Here is a 15,730-nt window from a genome sequence, read left to right as displayed (position 1 = left end):
CCCCCCCAGCTCTCGGGAGAGAAGCCTCAGAAAAACCCCATCCTGGGTGCCTGCAGATGCCGCCATTCTCCTTTCTTTTTTTCCCTTTGGTGTTGTTTTGTTTGTTCCCCTCGAAGGCGGAAAAACCCTCAAGTGCTGGAAAAGGAAGGAGGTTATTTTGATCGTGCCAGAGCCGGGGCGGTTTCTGCTGACTCGTGCGGGTCCACGTCGGGGCGGCTCGGCAGCTGGCCGTGGTCGGGCCTGCAGAGCCCCCAGCAACGGGCGGGACGCCAGTGCCCAGTCCTGCCGGGGACCCGGGTGGCGACACGGCAAACGGGGCAGCAGCCAGCACCACCAGGGCCGAGCCCCGCCCGCCTGCTCCAGCCCACAGCTGCCCACCGGGTCCACAACACCCTGACGTCCGTCCCTAACAAGCAATTAGCCGAAGGCTCCCCGGGGCATAGGTTCAAGCTCAGGGCCACTGACTCAGCTCTTCCTCCTCCAAGACAGACAAACTGCAGCTGGGGGAGAGGGAGCGGGCGGCGGGGGTGGGGGTGGGGGAAGCAACAGGCAGCATAGGGTGCAGCCTGTGTCAAGGGATCCGGCACCTCACGCTGGGCCCACCCAAACTCCAACCCTGTGAGGGCCAGCCCTTCCTGCCTCAGTTTCCCTGCGGCTTCCAGCAGGAGAGCAACACATCCTAGGTGGGAACGTTACTGTTCGCAAAACAGTGGAAGCTTCTCCACACAGAACCCCCCACCCCAGCATCCTCTCCAAAGCCCTGGCCACCCCTTCCTCCCACGCAGGCTCCCCAGGCACCCCCTTCTCATGCCACGCTCCATGTTGGCCCAAATCACTGGGGTTTACCTATGACACCGCTAATACCTAGTGCGGTTAGTAAGTTGGGTGAAGGGTCCACCAGGGGACATGTGCCAATTTCTGGGCACACTGGTAGCTGTCACAATTGGGGGCACGCCGGGCATCTAGTGGGTGGGGGCCTCCTACAGGGCACAGGATGCCCCATGACGAAGAATGACGGGTCAACAGCGCCAGGGTTGAGAATCCCCGTTCAGGGCTGAGTGTACATTGGCGACACTTTCATCATCCTATCTCACAGGCGAGGAAAGCAAGGTCCAGAGGTCAAGTGACAGACTCTCAGCCCAAGGGCCCTAAGCTGTGGGCTCCTCCCACTCAACCATGGGCTGGAAGACCTCCCGTGTGCCCAGGAATTCAACCTGGAGCCTGGGCCTTGGTTCTGGTTCCCAGGGGGGACTGCGTCCCATCTTGCCCTGGAGCACCCAGAAGGGAGGGTGACCTGGCCAGGGACTTCGGGGAGACTGATCCCGAGTGCTGAAAAGGCTGGGGCCCTGCCCAGCAGGAGATTAGGCAAGCCTAGATGGAAGGACTGGAGGGACACCCTCACTTTCCTGCCAGGAGGCCGGGCAGCAGGGCCTCGGACCCAGTCACTGTGGCCACACCTCTTGCCTCCCCAGACGGGCTGGTCCAGGTCCTCGGCAGCCTGGTCCAACTCCCTAGGGCAGGGCCCTGTCTGTTAGGGCCCAGGATAAAGCTGCCCATTCAGGGGACACACAGGCTTGCTTTGTGCAACCCCCACGCCCTCCCTCCTCAGAGGGGCTGACAAGTCCCCTCCCCCGGCCCCGTGCACTCTTCACCCCAACCGGGACCACGGTGGTGGGTTCCCCTCTGCCTCCTCCCCGTGCTGTCTCCAGGGGCCCTGCCCACACCGGACTGGAGGAAGGGAGGTGTGTGGCTGGGCTGCCTTTGTCCTGGGGCCCGGCCCGCCTCCCGGTGTTTTCCGGAGCCTCAGCCTCAAGACGGCAGCTGAGGCAGTGGGGTGGCAAGGGGACGGCAGGCCAGCGGGGGTGAACAAGCCCTCCACAGCTCTCCTGACCCCACCAGGCCGGGCCAAAGGGGCAGGAAAACACATTTCTGGAGAGAATCACCCCCAGAAATGAGCGCAGTGCTGCTAAGAACACGAATGTGCCCACCCCAGGCCCTGGGCCACAACCCCAGGAAAACTTCCAGAAAAAGAGAAGCCATGACTGATTCTGGGCTACATTCTGGAAGCCAAAGGCCTGGGTCTAGGCCCCGAAGAGGAGGGGGACCCTGAGGATCCCTAAGCTCTGCTACAGCTCCGTGAGGGGTCCGAGGCCCGCCGGGTGTGGGCCTGGACCTCACCTACGGGTCCACCCCAGCTCCCCCACATAGAAGAGGCTGAGGGCACTGGAGGGCTGTGTGTGGACACTCAGGGAGCACTCCCTCCGGGACCATGATTAATGGGGGGCGCCCATCACCCCAGGACAGCAAAACAAGGGAAGCCCAGACCCGCAAGCCGACAGAGAGAGGGCTGAGCAGGGCCGCGCTGGCTCTTCCAGGCCAGGCCCAGGCCCCACGGCACGGGGGCATGGAGGCGCTGAGGGGTCCAGAAGAGGCCCCCAACTCGCAGCTGCTCACACCACCCGTAAGGCAGAGCACACCTCTGGGCTGGGCGTGCTGGCCTTGGCCGTGGGGAGAGGGGGACCCTCTGGTCCTGCCAACAGCCTCTCCACGCCCTTTCTCACTGAGGGGGCTCCTTCCAGGAGACACCGCGTTTGGGGACAGAACCCGCTTTTCCAGGAAACGCCCCAGGAAAGCACTTGCTGGAGAGGTGGCAAACTGCAGGCCACATGTGCAGCCAGGCCCCCCCACCCTCACCCTCACCCCGCCCCCCCAGGCACAGCACTGCGGGCAGGCGGCTGCCTTCTTTCTACAGGCTTGTGCTGTCTGCTTGGCCCCAAGCGCCCCTCGGGCTGGCATCACCTCTGGGCCTCGCTGGGCAGCTTGGGCCTCTGCACCCCTGACCCCTCCCCTGACCCCTGTCTCCCATGCCCAGGCAGGCATCTCGAGCCGAGCGTGAGCCCCCTCTCCCTAGACAGGCACTATCCCTTGAAACCCCAGCCACCAAACAGGCCAGCGCCCAAGGCAGGCCAGCCCCACGCGGTCACACCTCCCGATCTCTCCAGAACCCAGAAACCATCTGTGAAGCTCCCTGGCCTTTAGCTGGCAACACATTCAAGAGTTTTCAAAGTGTTTAAAAGCAGTGGGCAGGCCGAAACCTGCAGAGCGGGTGGCTTGGGGATTTCCAGCCACGAGAGGAGCCCGAGCCACTCAGTTGCTAAGGGCCAACGGGAGCCACACTGGTGCCGCCTCAGCTCCTTCATCTGCCCCACCTCCCCTTTACCTGCACAGAGGCCAGGGGCCCAGCACGGAGCACGCAGGGCTGGGTCCGACCACCGGCAGCCCCCTCCCTGGCTTTCAAGTCTCCTGTAACCACAGGAGTCACAGCCAAAGCCAACACACAGACAGAGGGGGATGGTCCACAGCCCGAACTTACCCGTCACTGGAGCTGTTACCATGATCCCAACAGTGACAACAGCCACAGGGAGCCCGCCTCCCCCGTCTACACGGCGGTGAAGGCCACCACTGCCATTTTGCAGACGGGCATACTGAGGCGCAGGGTGGAGGGACGCCAGACCATGCACCTAGAGAGAGCCGCGCTGGGTCTTTAACACTGAGCCTCCCAGAGAGTCTTGTTCTACTAAATTCTTGCAGCTCTCCCAAAGCATTCCTTAGTTTCCCCTCCACACATCCCGCACACCTGTCCCCCTGCATCCATGAGCTCCAAGCTGCGTGACGACCCCGGGCACGCGGACCTCCGGGAGCCCCAGTTACGACCTGGCATCAGGAAGATGAAATGAACGTAAGAGCTCAGACGAGGCAGGACACAGTGGGTGCCACTGTCCCCACGTCACAACTTCCGACACCCCTCCATCAGGCCGATGCCCTAGAAAGGCTGAGAGGTTTGCCGAGCCGCCAGCCCGGCCTGGTGCACCCGACTGGCCTCTGCCCCAGGGTTGGGGGTTGGGAGCAAGTCAGTCCAATAGGGTCACCCCAGGTGACAGCCAGACGCAAGGCCACGAGGGACTCTGGAGCACGGGTCCTGCTCCTGCTCCAAGGGCCTGGCCGCAACAGGGGCCTTTGGGAGAGAAACCCATTTCCCTCCTTTCGTCCTGGGCATCAGGCCTGCTTGCTGTGGGGAGGGCGGGGGAGCAGCTCTGCCATTTCTCTTCCTAATTTCCCCCTTGGGGTGGGTGATAGATGCGGCAGGCTCTCGGGGGTGGCCAAGCCCATCTTCCACATGCAAAGTAAGGTCACTCTAATTTAATTTACTGTCTTCTTTCCTGGTGAATAATTTCAAATTAACAGGCTCGTCTGCCTCCTCGGAGTGGCCTGACCCTCCCTTTCGTCTTCTCCAGAGACAGACACCGTCACTTTGAGATGTTTGCAAGCCCATCTCAGGTCCTCTCCCAGCTGGCCTGACGCCGGGGAGAGGCAACGTGCGCCCAGCGCCCCCTAAATGCCAGGCACGGCCCCCGTGCTCACGGGCATGGCCTTGGTGAAGCCTCACTGCCGTTCCGTGAAGCAGGCACTAACATGCTCGCAGCCCGCACCTGCTCTGCAGACAAGGAGAAGCAGGCTGACTCAGGAGACGGCTGGCCAGGGCCACCAACCCACAGGCCCAGGACCACGCTCCCAGCCCGTGCCTTCAGGGCCAGGTTCAGCCAGCTGGCCCACACCCCGCCGTCCTGAGCACCATGGCTCCAGGTCAGAAACAGCCCAGGTTCCAGCAAAGGGCTCCCGTGGAAGGGATCTGCTCGCCAGGCAGGGTCGGGACCGCCTAGAGCATCGCCCACCATGTGGTCCATGCAGCCAGCATTTGTGGCAGGTGGTGCCCACCTCCCCAGCCCCTCAAAGTGGAGGAAAATCACAGGACAATCAGGAAGGTCACACCAGGCGCTCGGGGCAGCTCTGGGCACCTCTCCTGGCACTGCATAGAGCTCCTAACAGCTCCCATCTCGCCTGCCGCTACCCCAAGCGCCACGCGCCGGCCAGGACAGGACTTCCTCTCTCAATTCCTACAACAGCCCCCCCGGGGGGGCCCAGTATCGGCCCCGCCACAGGCGAGCAGCCCAGTCGGAGAGCAGTCCCGAATCCAGGCCAAGCCCGATTCTCCTCCTCCCTGTGGTGGAGCCCCGGCCACTGGGGAATCCACAAGGCTCTCCCAGAATCTGGTCTTTAAATTAAAATTCAATTAAAATTAAATAAAATTGTGGCTTCAGAAGGAAGCCAATTATATTAAAAACAGTTATCAAACTCTCAGCCAGACTAGCGATATGGCGAGAGTATATGGAATTATTTTTGTGACATGGGGATAGTATGGCATTAAATATGACCTGGCAGATTTCAATGTGATACGAAATCCGTGGTTTCTACCGGCGACCATGTGGCAGGTGCTGCTGAGGCCTCTGTGGTTTGGAGCCCGTGCTCCTGATTCGGTTAGTTAAGTTACAGATGCAATTCTTTTGCACCCAGGTTGATGGCCCCCCGTTCCTGGCTGGTAGAGCCTTGACCAGGAACAAAGCCCAGGAGCCTAGGCTTCAACCCCCATTCGGCCACTTCCCAGCTGTCAATGGGGAGTGGGCCAGGGAAGAACCGGGCTAATACGTGCTATTCACCGTGCACGGGTGTGTATATATGTACAGCACTACGTGAGATCAACACGCTTCCCCTGCACGGGTACCAGGAAGTGAGTAAGTTCTCGGTTAATCATCGGAGTAGCAGTTGGGTGCGGGAGCTCATTTCTCTTTCCTCAGCTGGAGAGCTGGGCCAGAGTCCACCTGGCTCCTGCCAGCCCACAGGAGGTTTCCAGACCAGACGACCCCCCCCGCCCCTCGCCCCCCTCATGTCTGCTCCCAGTGGAGGGGCAGCCAGTTTGCTTCCTGGTTAACAAGCAGCCCGTGCAGGCGGCCCTGTCTGGCCTCCCAGCCGCACACCAAGGAATTAGGAATTGGCACTGTCTGAAATTTATGAAAATCTAATCTTGTTAGACCTGCCTGGATGAGACCCACTGGGGCGGGCTTCATTGTCATTCAGCAGAGCCCCAGCCTGCCTGGGGTTCCAGCCACATCATTACTGCCCCCCTCCCCCCACCAACCCCCCCTGCATTTGAATAAGAACCCAGCTCCCTCCCCACCTAGAATGTCAAATAAAATCGAACCAGACGTCAAAGGAATAACTTTCTATCACTCCCGGTGCCACTTCAAACACCCCAACGGTACATTTCTTAGGGTAAGACCATTTATAGGGGGGAAAAAATGAATCTGTCTTTCTTTTGAGGTTTGAGAGGTGGGCAGCAAATCTAGGCCAGTATTCTCATTTTTAAAAACAGACCGAACCACTTACTAAGTGCTGACTCCTGTGCCAAGCATGCAGTGGGGTGCCTGGCACCCGTTAGCTGGACGCGTAGCCTTGTGAGACTGTCCGTTGCCGTCTGGTGGCCTCAAGGAAGAAGTCAACAGGCCGGCAAGTGAGGGCGTGGGGGCTGAGGCTCCCTGCACCCCCATCACGGTAAAATCCCGGGATACAGGTCAAGAACATGTTTGGCCCAAAGGTTCCTGGTTTCAAATCCCAGTCTTGCCACTTACTGTGACCCTAGGCGAATCACTCCGTGTCCTCGGCTGGGAGAAAAAGAGAGGGATAACCTCGTCCTTTCTTCCCACAGCTGCGGTGAGAACTCCATCAGCTAATTTGGAGCCAACATTTCCAGGAGGGAACCCCTCGAACCAAGACCTGTAGGCCCCGGGCAACGCCTGCCCCCTCTCCTCACACACACATGGGCTGGGGCTGTCTGAACCCGCAGTGGCTGGGGAAGGCTCACCAACGTGGGTCCCCCTGCCAGCACTGCAGCTCATGGATGGTAGAAATTGGGAGCACGTCTGCAGAGTGAAACTAACAAGCTCTCAGAACTTTCTAGCATGAACACCTGACCTGGCATATCAACTTCTGGGCATTCATCTCACATGCATTTCTCCTGCGACTTGCTCCCTCGCGCTCACAGCGTTCTAACCATGTGTTTTGTAGAACCAAGCACAGCCCCACCTCAGGGCCTTTGCACGTGCCCTTACTTCTGCCTGGGGAAGATCACTTTTCTCTATGTGCATGCTTGTTCCCTTCCTTACCTCCCAGCCTCTGTTGCTTGTCCCTTCCTCAGGCAGCATCCCTGAGCACCCTGTCTGGGACAGTGATCTGCCCCAAGCCCCAGGACCCTATACCCTATGCCTCCTGTCCTTTTCGGTACAGGACTACTTTGCAATGCCATCTGTGATCTAGCCATTTATTTCCTGCCTCTCTCTCTACTAGCTCAGTGTCACCTAGGGGACTGCTTATTCTGTGTCCCCAGCACCTAGAACTTTCCCGTGATAGTGCACGAGAACTACGCTGAGTAAATGATCACATTTGTTCTCGTGGGCACAGATGAGTGTCAAGACGGCCACTGCAGGTTTGCACAGAAGGGCAAAAATCACTGGGAACCACTTAAAACAACCCCCAGAGGGGCTGACACAACCCAGGAAGCCATTGCTCAGGTCTGTGTGTACTGGCACTGACGACGCCCGGATGAGAGAAGGAGAAGCCATCAGATAGGATGAGTCTGTTTCTGTTTAAAAGAGAACAAACATATATATCTTAAAATAAAAGTGAATCTTAGAACGCATACGTATGTCTATGGGTGACATCTGTGTCTGCACAGACTGGGGACCAGCAAACCACCTGCAGAACGAAACGGCCAGGCATGGTTGCCCTGGGGAGGATCCACAGAGGGGGTGAGGAGGGAGTCTAGAGCCGAGTCCCGCACGCCCATCCTGAGACACACCTGGCCGAAGGCAGCCAGACGAGTGAGAGTCAGTGGGTGACAGCTGCGTGCTCTGGAGCCCCGTGGCGGGGGGGGAAGGGGGCCAGGGGGACATGCCCAGCAGGGAAGGGTGCGCAGGCATGCAGGTGTGCACATGACCAGGGAGGCAGACAGAGAGTCAGCCAGGTGAGGGAAGGCTAGAAGTGGCCTCCAGGCGGAGGGAAAGGTGTGAGGCTGGACCACCTCTCTTGTCCTAGCAATACATATGCCAAAAGGACCCCCTCGTCCCTGGAGTGGCCGCCAGTCCAGTCCACATACCCTGCTGTGGGGATGTCTCCTATTCACTGGTAAGGGACCTTGTCCTCGTTTGTGAAGGATCGCTCAGGTTCGGGGGTGAAGAGCCTCTTACGCCCAAGGGACAGGACCGTGCAGAGCCTCACCTCTTTCTGGGGCTTCGCCCCACATGCCCCGAGGTCACCTTCTGGGGGTGGCTCCGGAGAGGCTGCAGCTGCCCAACGGGTGAGCACAGGGCTGGGAGCACGCGTGAGAACTTAGGGACAGCAGAGCCTCCGGACCTACGGCTCCTTCACTCAGAAAAGACAAAGCCGTGCCTTTTATCTTTCTTTGCTATTATCCAGATGGAAAGAACTAATGAGATTTTTTTCCTATTGTCACTGACATCGAACATCTTTAAACACCCACTGTCAGCAAAATATCAATCACCGTTCGAGTTATTGGCAGGACAGAGTGAATTCACGGTGAGAGGACGGTGTCTGCCATTGGACATGCTGGAAGTGCCACGGAAAGTTATTTAAAATAAATCAAATGCGTTTTGCTAATTGAGGAGAACAGGGAGCAAATGGGGAGTGGGTCGCACGGGTGAGTGAGTCTGTCTGCCGGTGGTAGTGGTGACGGCTATCATCTTCATGGAGGGCATTTTGGCAATACCTATCCAAATTAAAAATGTGTACTACCCTGTAACCCAGCAATTTTAACTTCCGGGATTGTATCCAACGGGAACACTCACAGGAGGCCTGAAAGCATGCATGTATAAGGATATCTCTGCAGGGTTTTTTTTTTTTTTAAAGTAAACAATCAGAGACCATCTAAATACCCCTAAACAAACTTCAGTACATCACACTACGGGATCCAAAGACCATTCAAAATACACATAAATGTACCATAGGCTTTCTCAACCTTGGCATTACTGTCATCTTGCGCTGGATAATTCTCTGCCGTGGGGGCCGTCCTGGGCATCAGAGGGTGTTAGCAGCGCCCCTGCGCTCTACACACTGGATGCAAGTAACACCATCACCCCTAAGTTGTGACAACTAAAAATGTCTCCAGACGTCACTCAATGTCCCCTGGGAGGTGGGGGCGGAGGCAGAAAACTGGTTGAAAACTCCTGGTCTAAGTGTGATGTTGGAGAGATGTTAGCAACTATTCTCGAGCAGAAATAAGGAAACGGGAGCAACATATATGATCTGGACCCATTTTCATAGCAAAAATGAGGATAATCACCAAATCGTTGAACATGAGTACTTCTAGAAGAAGGACACCATGCTTTTTACTTCCTGTGTTTCTATACTGTTTGCGTTTTGTGGCAAACGTCAATCATTTTAATTCTTAAAATCTGAACGCACGAAAACAATTCAGGCACGCGTGTGCTTGTGTGTGTATGTTTCCGAGTGTGGCTGACAATGCCACTCAGGCTCGCCCTCGTCCTCACCCTCACCCCTCGGGAGGCACCGTGGGCTCCTTGAAAACCAGCAGATATTTCTCTCAATTAACCAGTTTTCAAGAGCCTGGTGTTTCCCAACGGGAGCCAGGATGGCAGCACCAGGACAGGGCAAGGAAGCCCAGGCTCCCTTTCCAAGGCTCTCCGACAAAAAGCGCCACTCTGGACCGGGGGCCACAATGCGAATAGTATGTGGCCACTTGTCAACGGCTCCTCGGTCACTCTGGCCACGTGCCGGGGAGCCTCCGAGGGTTGGCCAGGGCGGGCTCCACCAGACGCGGTCTCAGGGCTGACCCAGGTGGCCCCCTCCTTGCAAGACAGAGAAGGGCCAGCTATTCAGGTCTCACCCAGGGCAAGGGCAGGGAGGTAGCCTAATGGCCAAGGTCAAGCCCAGCCCCGGCTGCCCCAGTGCAACTTCCACATCCTACTACTATGCCAAGTCTAGGCACTGTCCTGTGGGACTCCCAGCTCCAAGGACAGAGTGCCCCCCGACTGGTTTCTCCCTACTGTCCGGGCCACCACGGTTCTCAGACAGCAAAGAATCTAGGAGCCAAGCTCTAAGGAGCCCGGGACCTCCAGAGCCGAGCAGGGGCTCCGAGTGTAGACCTGGCTGCAACATGCACCTCTCTGGGCTCTTTCCTCCACCTTCAGCCCTCTCCGCCATCTGGGACCTCACTCCTGGACCGAACCTGGGAACTGAATTCCCCAGAAAAATGGCTCCCGGGGGACCAGGCCCCCAGTAAACCCTGCGGTGCTCAACAGCTTCCCAAATCCTCCGTTTGGATCAGAAGGGGGCCTCAGATTATGGACTGAATGTCTGTGCCCATCCCTCTCCCCCTATTCCTATGTCCTTGCCTTAACTCCCAGTGTGGCTGTATTCGGAGATGGTTCTCGAAGGAAGGAAGGTTACAGGAAGTTGTGAGGGTGGGGCCCCGAGTTTACAGGATTAGTGTCCTTGTAAGAAGAGACTCCAGAGAGCTCATCTGCTCTCCCACTGCACTCACACGAGGAGGAGGCCATGTGAAGACATGTGGGAAGTGGCCGCCTACCAGCCGGGAAGAGAGCTCTCCCCAGAAACTGAATTTGCCAGCCCCTTGAACCTGGACTTCTCGCCTCCAGGACGGAAAGAAAATAAATTTCGTTCTTTAAGCCCCCAGACTGTGGTTATTTTGTCAGAGCAACTGCGGCTGACCGCGACACCAGCTACAGCTGAGTGGAGGGAATTCAGCCCGCAGCTGTGGGGGGCACCTGTCCAAGGGGGGGGAAGGACTGAGGAAGACACCGTCCCTCACGCACCCCTTCAGGACAGGACAGCCAGCAGCCTGGCCTCGGCCTCCGCGCAGGACATCTGGGGCTTTTCCCGTTCATTCCCTCAAGCAGCACGTCCCTCCTGTGCCCCCACCATGTGCCAGGCCCACCCCAGAGCTGAGCTATTCCAGGCAGTTGGCACCTGAAATCCTACCATGATTTGTCCTTTCTGCGGCCAAACAATTCGAACCCGTGCTCCTGGAAACCTGGCTGGATTTCTGTGGGACAGACAGATGATGATCTGAAAATCTCCTGAAGCCCTTCTAAGCGGGAAGAAACAGCAGCACGGCGCGCACCTGCCGCGTCTCCGGCCCAGCGGCCTGGTCTCTGGGGCTCATCCCCCTTCCCGCAGCTCTCCGGGACAGCCCTGGTCCCATGTCCCCCTGTGCTGAGGACAAGGGATCTGAGGCTGGGAGAGGCAGAACGACATGCCCAGCTCACCCACACAGCTTTACGTGGCAGGGCCCGGGACACTGAAGCCTGGCATCCTCACCACTGGTCTCTTGTCAGAGCGGACAAGAAGCTCAGTGCGAGCCCCAACCGCAAGCCACCGCCTCCTGGCAGCCCCGTGGGCTAGAGCTGCGACGGGCCCTTCGCTTCCTCTGGCGTCTGCTCATCTCTGGGAACCAGCAGCTACCGGCCGAGGCCGGAGTCCGCCAGAAGCCAGGCTGGGCTGGAAGGCCGCCCTGCCATCACCCAAGTGCTAACCTGCTGGTCGCTGGAAGGACCCGGGCACAGGACAAGGCATTCCTTGATGCCAGAGCGTTTCACTGCCTGGCGGGGAGGTTCTAGGAAATAAGGCTGGACGCAATGCCAGTGGGCCGCTGCACGGACCATCCGGCTGGGCAGGGCTGGAGCCTGAGAGGAGCTGGGGGGGGGAAAGTGACGTCACCCCTGTAGGGCCACCCCACCCTCCGCCCCGCCCCAAGCAGGTGGGAAAGCAAATGTCAGTCCCTGCTTTTCTCTGGGGGTCTGGGAGGCTGGGTGTCTGAGGGTGTCCGTGGATCTGTCTCCCACCTACGATCATCTATGTGCTTGTGTCTCAGGGTGTTTGTGTTTCTGGGTGTTCTCCGTGTGTGTGTGTGCACGCGCGCGCGCGCGATGGGGGGAAGGGGAGGAGGGAGACTGTGTGGGGTCTATATCTGCCAAATCTCTCTGTGTGACTCTGTACGAGCTCTTCCTTTCTTTTTCAGGCGACAGTCAAAACACATTTCCAGCGGGCAGTTACAAGCCTCCCAGACACCAGCCGCATCTTCCGGTCCCCACCCCACAGGCAAGGCGATCCCAGCCTTCTGTATCATTTCCTTTAGAAACAGCATCTTCCAGAAGCAGGAAAACCCCAATGGCTGGAAAAACCAAGGTTCTGACCGAGGAGCTCACGGAGGCGCCTTTTCTGCCCTCCAAGATGGGGACGTGGCAAAGCCGTGGGAGACGAGGGTCCCAGCTCTGGATTCAAATCCAGACATTGCCACATCCTGTATGGGTGACCTCAAGCGGTCACTTGCCCACATGCCTTAGTTTCCCCCATCATAAAGATGGGTAATAATGAGTAACTTGCCAGGCTTGCTGAGATTAGCAGAGCTAGTAGGGGTACACGAGTTCTCTCAACGCTAGCCGGTACCCAGCAAGAGCATAATAAATGGTGGTCATCAATAGATTAAAAAGCAGGCGACTCACCCGACCAGGCAAGGCATGAGGGGTACGAAGATGTCAGTACTCATTTATTAAATGATCTGGACTGGCTGATACTGAGCATGTAAATTCAATTTGCATGATGACAGCTAGTGTGGAAACAGGGAGAAGAGAAACAAGAAAAATCCACTGGGAGACAGACCTACACGGCAGCCCAAGGTCTGGCTGCAGGCACCCAAGGTGGGTGGCTGGCTGGGGGTCCTGGCCTCGCAGGGCAGAGCTGGGGGGACACCCAGGGGTCATCCCTCAAGACCAAAGGGTTTGCCTACGTGTCCTCCCCATATCCCCACTTCCTCCATGGCACATGGACTCCCCACCCCCAGTCTATTCTGCACCCAGCAGCCAGAGCAATTTTTAAAAACATCGACTGACTCACTGACTCACGCTCAGATTAAAACCCTATGAGGCCTGCTCAACCTCCCTTCTGTACCTCCCTCCTCCGACCCTTGTTCACCATACTCCAGCCATACTGGCCTCTTTCCTGTTCCCACCCCAGGACCTTTGCACATGCCGTTTTGTCCTGGGATCTTTGCATGGCCTTCCCTGTTACCATGTCAAGGAGGCCTCCCAGTTGCCCCACCAAATACACTGTATCTCTCATTTCTGCATCCCGATGGCCTGTGCCAGCCACGAGGGGCAACTCAGTGTACTGACGGGGGCCTGGATTTTCCTGCCTCTGTCTCATTCTGGCTGTCTATGCCTCTGCCTCTTTATCTGCACCATGGGGCAAATGACAGCCCCAACACACTGACCTGTTCGAGGATCGTAAAGTACCCAGAAAGCCCGTGGCACGTAAGGAGGCACTGTGTGCGTGTTGGCTACTATGAGTGACTACCTCCTTTACGAATGTGCCCACCTGTTGACTGCTGATTTCAACTCACCAGCAAGACAGCTCCATGAGAAGCCCTGTTCCCGCAGTATGCCCGGTGCCTGACACCCTGCCTGGCCCGGTGCCCGGTCCATAGCGACAACCGCGGCAGGAAGGCATGCACGTCAAGGTCCTCTCCCCAGAGGACACACGGGTGTTGATGGAAAGTGAAGGATCCTTTTCCAACCAAATGCACAACTACCAATGACCCAGCTGCACTCCTGGGCTTCGGTCCCAGAGAAAGGGAGACTTGCACTGGCTCGAGGACCTGTGCGTGAGTGTTTACAGATGCCGCATCCGTACCAGCCCCCAGCTGCGAGCAACCCAGAAGCTCTTCCACAGGGGAATGCTGAAACTCGCGGTGGTGTGTCCTCCTCACAGGACGCTGTCTGCAAAGGAAAGGAGCAGACTGTCGATCCCCAGAACCACCTGGATGGATCTTCAGAGAACTACTGAGCGAAGAAAGGCCACACACTGTATGGTTCCATTTATATAACATTTTCAAATCACAAAATTACAGAGACGAACAGATGACGGGCTGCCACCAGGGGTTAGAGAAGGAACGGGTGGGAGGCGGATGTGGCCACAAAGGGAGGAAGGAGGGGGGTCCTCGTAATGGGACCGTTTCATGTCTGGACAGTGGTGGGCTCACACTAACCTGCACACGAGGACAAAACTGCACAGAGCTTGACACATGCAGACACACGCACATGTGTACGCAAGAACACACACTCGCTCAAATGAGCACCTGTCAGCTGCGGACGTGTGAGTGAGGTTGACGGCTTGTACCCAATGTTGGTCTGTGGGCTGTGATACGGTACCATAGCTCCCTAAGGCACTACCACCGGGGAAGCTGCGTGCCTCGTACACGAGCTCTCTAGGTTAGCTCTTGCAAATGCNTGAGGTTGACGGCTTGTACCCAATGTTGGTCTGTGGGCTGTGATACGGTACCATAGCTCCCTAAGGCACTACCAGCGGGGAAGCTGCGTGCCTCGTACACGAGCTCTCTCTAGGTTAGTTCTTGCAAATGTGGCAAATCCACAATTGTATCTATCAAGATAAAGTTTTCTTAAAAAAGGGAAAAGTCCGGGAGGGTGGGGGGACCCTGTCCCTTGGGGCGCTAGGATTGCCCTGGTAGAGGGCAAGGCCGGCAGCCCCAAGGGATCCCCAGGGCGCGGCCAGGCCTGGCACTAGGAGGGTGCTTTGCTGCGGGGGGGCGGGGGCAAAAGCCAGAACAGAAGCCGCCTCCCCTCTCCCGGCCTCCCTCCCGCCTCCCGCTCACAGCATCTGCCATCTGGCTGCTGTAGCCAGCCAAACGAAACCATCTCTCGGCTGTCAGCTTTCGACTTGCAGGTCTGGCTCCCAGGTTTGAAGATGAAATTCTAAACATGCCATTTAAAATTTAGAAACGAAGAAAGAAGAATTTAAGTAACCTCTAAGCATTGGCTGCCAGTGGCCTCCCCCCAGCAAAGGGCAAAAAAACTCCAGCTTCTTTCCCAAAGGGAGGGAGAGCACCTTCAGTTCCCCCAACGTAAAATGTCACTGCACCCCCAACATAATCAATTATCCCCAATACAATGTCTCAGCGGGTCACTGCATTCCCAAGGGAGAGGATCAACGTATGGCCAGCGACAGTGACTGCTGCCAGTGGTGTCCTCAGACGCAGAATAGTCAGAAGCTGCAGGGACCTTCCAACCACATGGGCACCTCCGAAGACACCTGAGTGTCCTTTCGAAGACCGCTCACCTGTCTTCTCAGGAAACCTGAACTGAGCTGGAGTTGGTCTGCCAGGAACGCGGGTCCCTCCACATCTGAGATGGGGCCACGTCAGCCTGTGCTTGCTGGTTAGAAGCAAATGTTGGGCCCCACGGGGCTCTCGCTGCCTGGGGAGACCGAGGCTGGGCTGGTAAAGGTGCAAACGGGCACCAACTACTCCCAGCGCTAGGCAGAGAATACGAGAGGGTGGTGAGCGGAGGGCCCGGGATGGACGGTCCCGTGGACGGGGTGTTGCGACGACCTCTCTCAGAGCCGACAGCGGAGGAGAGCTGGCCGGGAACACGCCTGGCTGAAGAATGACCAGTGCAAATGCCCCGGGTAAGAACGTGTGTCACATTCAGGGGCAAGAGGACAGACGGACTGCGGCTGTGAGGAGGAGCCAGCTGCTGGGGGCCTGCCAGACCTGCCCGAGACTCCCGGGTGGTGGCTGTGTGGGCCTATCTGAGCAGAGGCTGCACAGAAAACGTGAGTTTGAAAATGATTCGGGGACCACTGCCCAGTGTGATGTTCCACACAAGGCCACATGTCAGAGCTGTCGTGGAAGTTCCGNTGCCGCATCCGTACCAGCCCCCAGCTGCGAGCAACCCAGAAGCTCTTCCACAGGGGAATGCTGAAACTC

At 57.7% G+C, this 15,730-nt stretch overlaps 1 protein-coding gene across 3 annotated transcripts in view; it reads right to left on the bottom strand.

Annotated features, from left to right (window-relative positions):
• Window positions 1-15,730, bottom strand: part of PMEPA1 (prostate transmembrane protein, androgen induced 1) — a 69,682-nt gene that overhangs the window by 22,415 nt on the left and 31,537 nt on the right. The window contains exon 1 of one of the 3 annotated variants that reach the window (XM_034641751.1): window positions 13,349-13,606. The exons of the other annotated variants lie outside the window; for them this stretch is intronic. Within the exon in view, the coding sequence (XP_034497642.1) occupies window positions 13,349-13,430 (82 nt within the window). The 5' untranslated portion in view covers window positions 13,431-13,606. Of the gene's footprint in view, window positions 1-13,348; window positions 13,607-15,730 lie in introns of those variants that run through there. 3 annotated transcript variants of the gene reach the window in all.

The sequence above is a fragment of the Ailuropoda melanoleuca genome, chromosome 13 (genome assembly GCF_002007445.2).
Source record: "Ailuropoda melanoleuca isolate Jingjing chromosome 13, ASM200744v2, whole genome shotgun sequence".
Classification (NCBI taxonomy): domain Eukaryota; kingdom Metazoa; phylum Chordata; class Mammalia; order Carnivora; family Ursidae; genus Ailuropoda; species Ailuropoda melanoleuca.
This window is presented reverse-complemented; position numbering and strand designations above follow the sequence as displayed.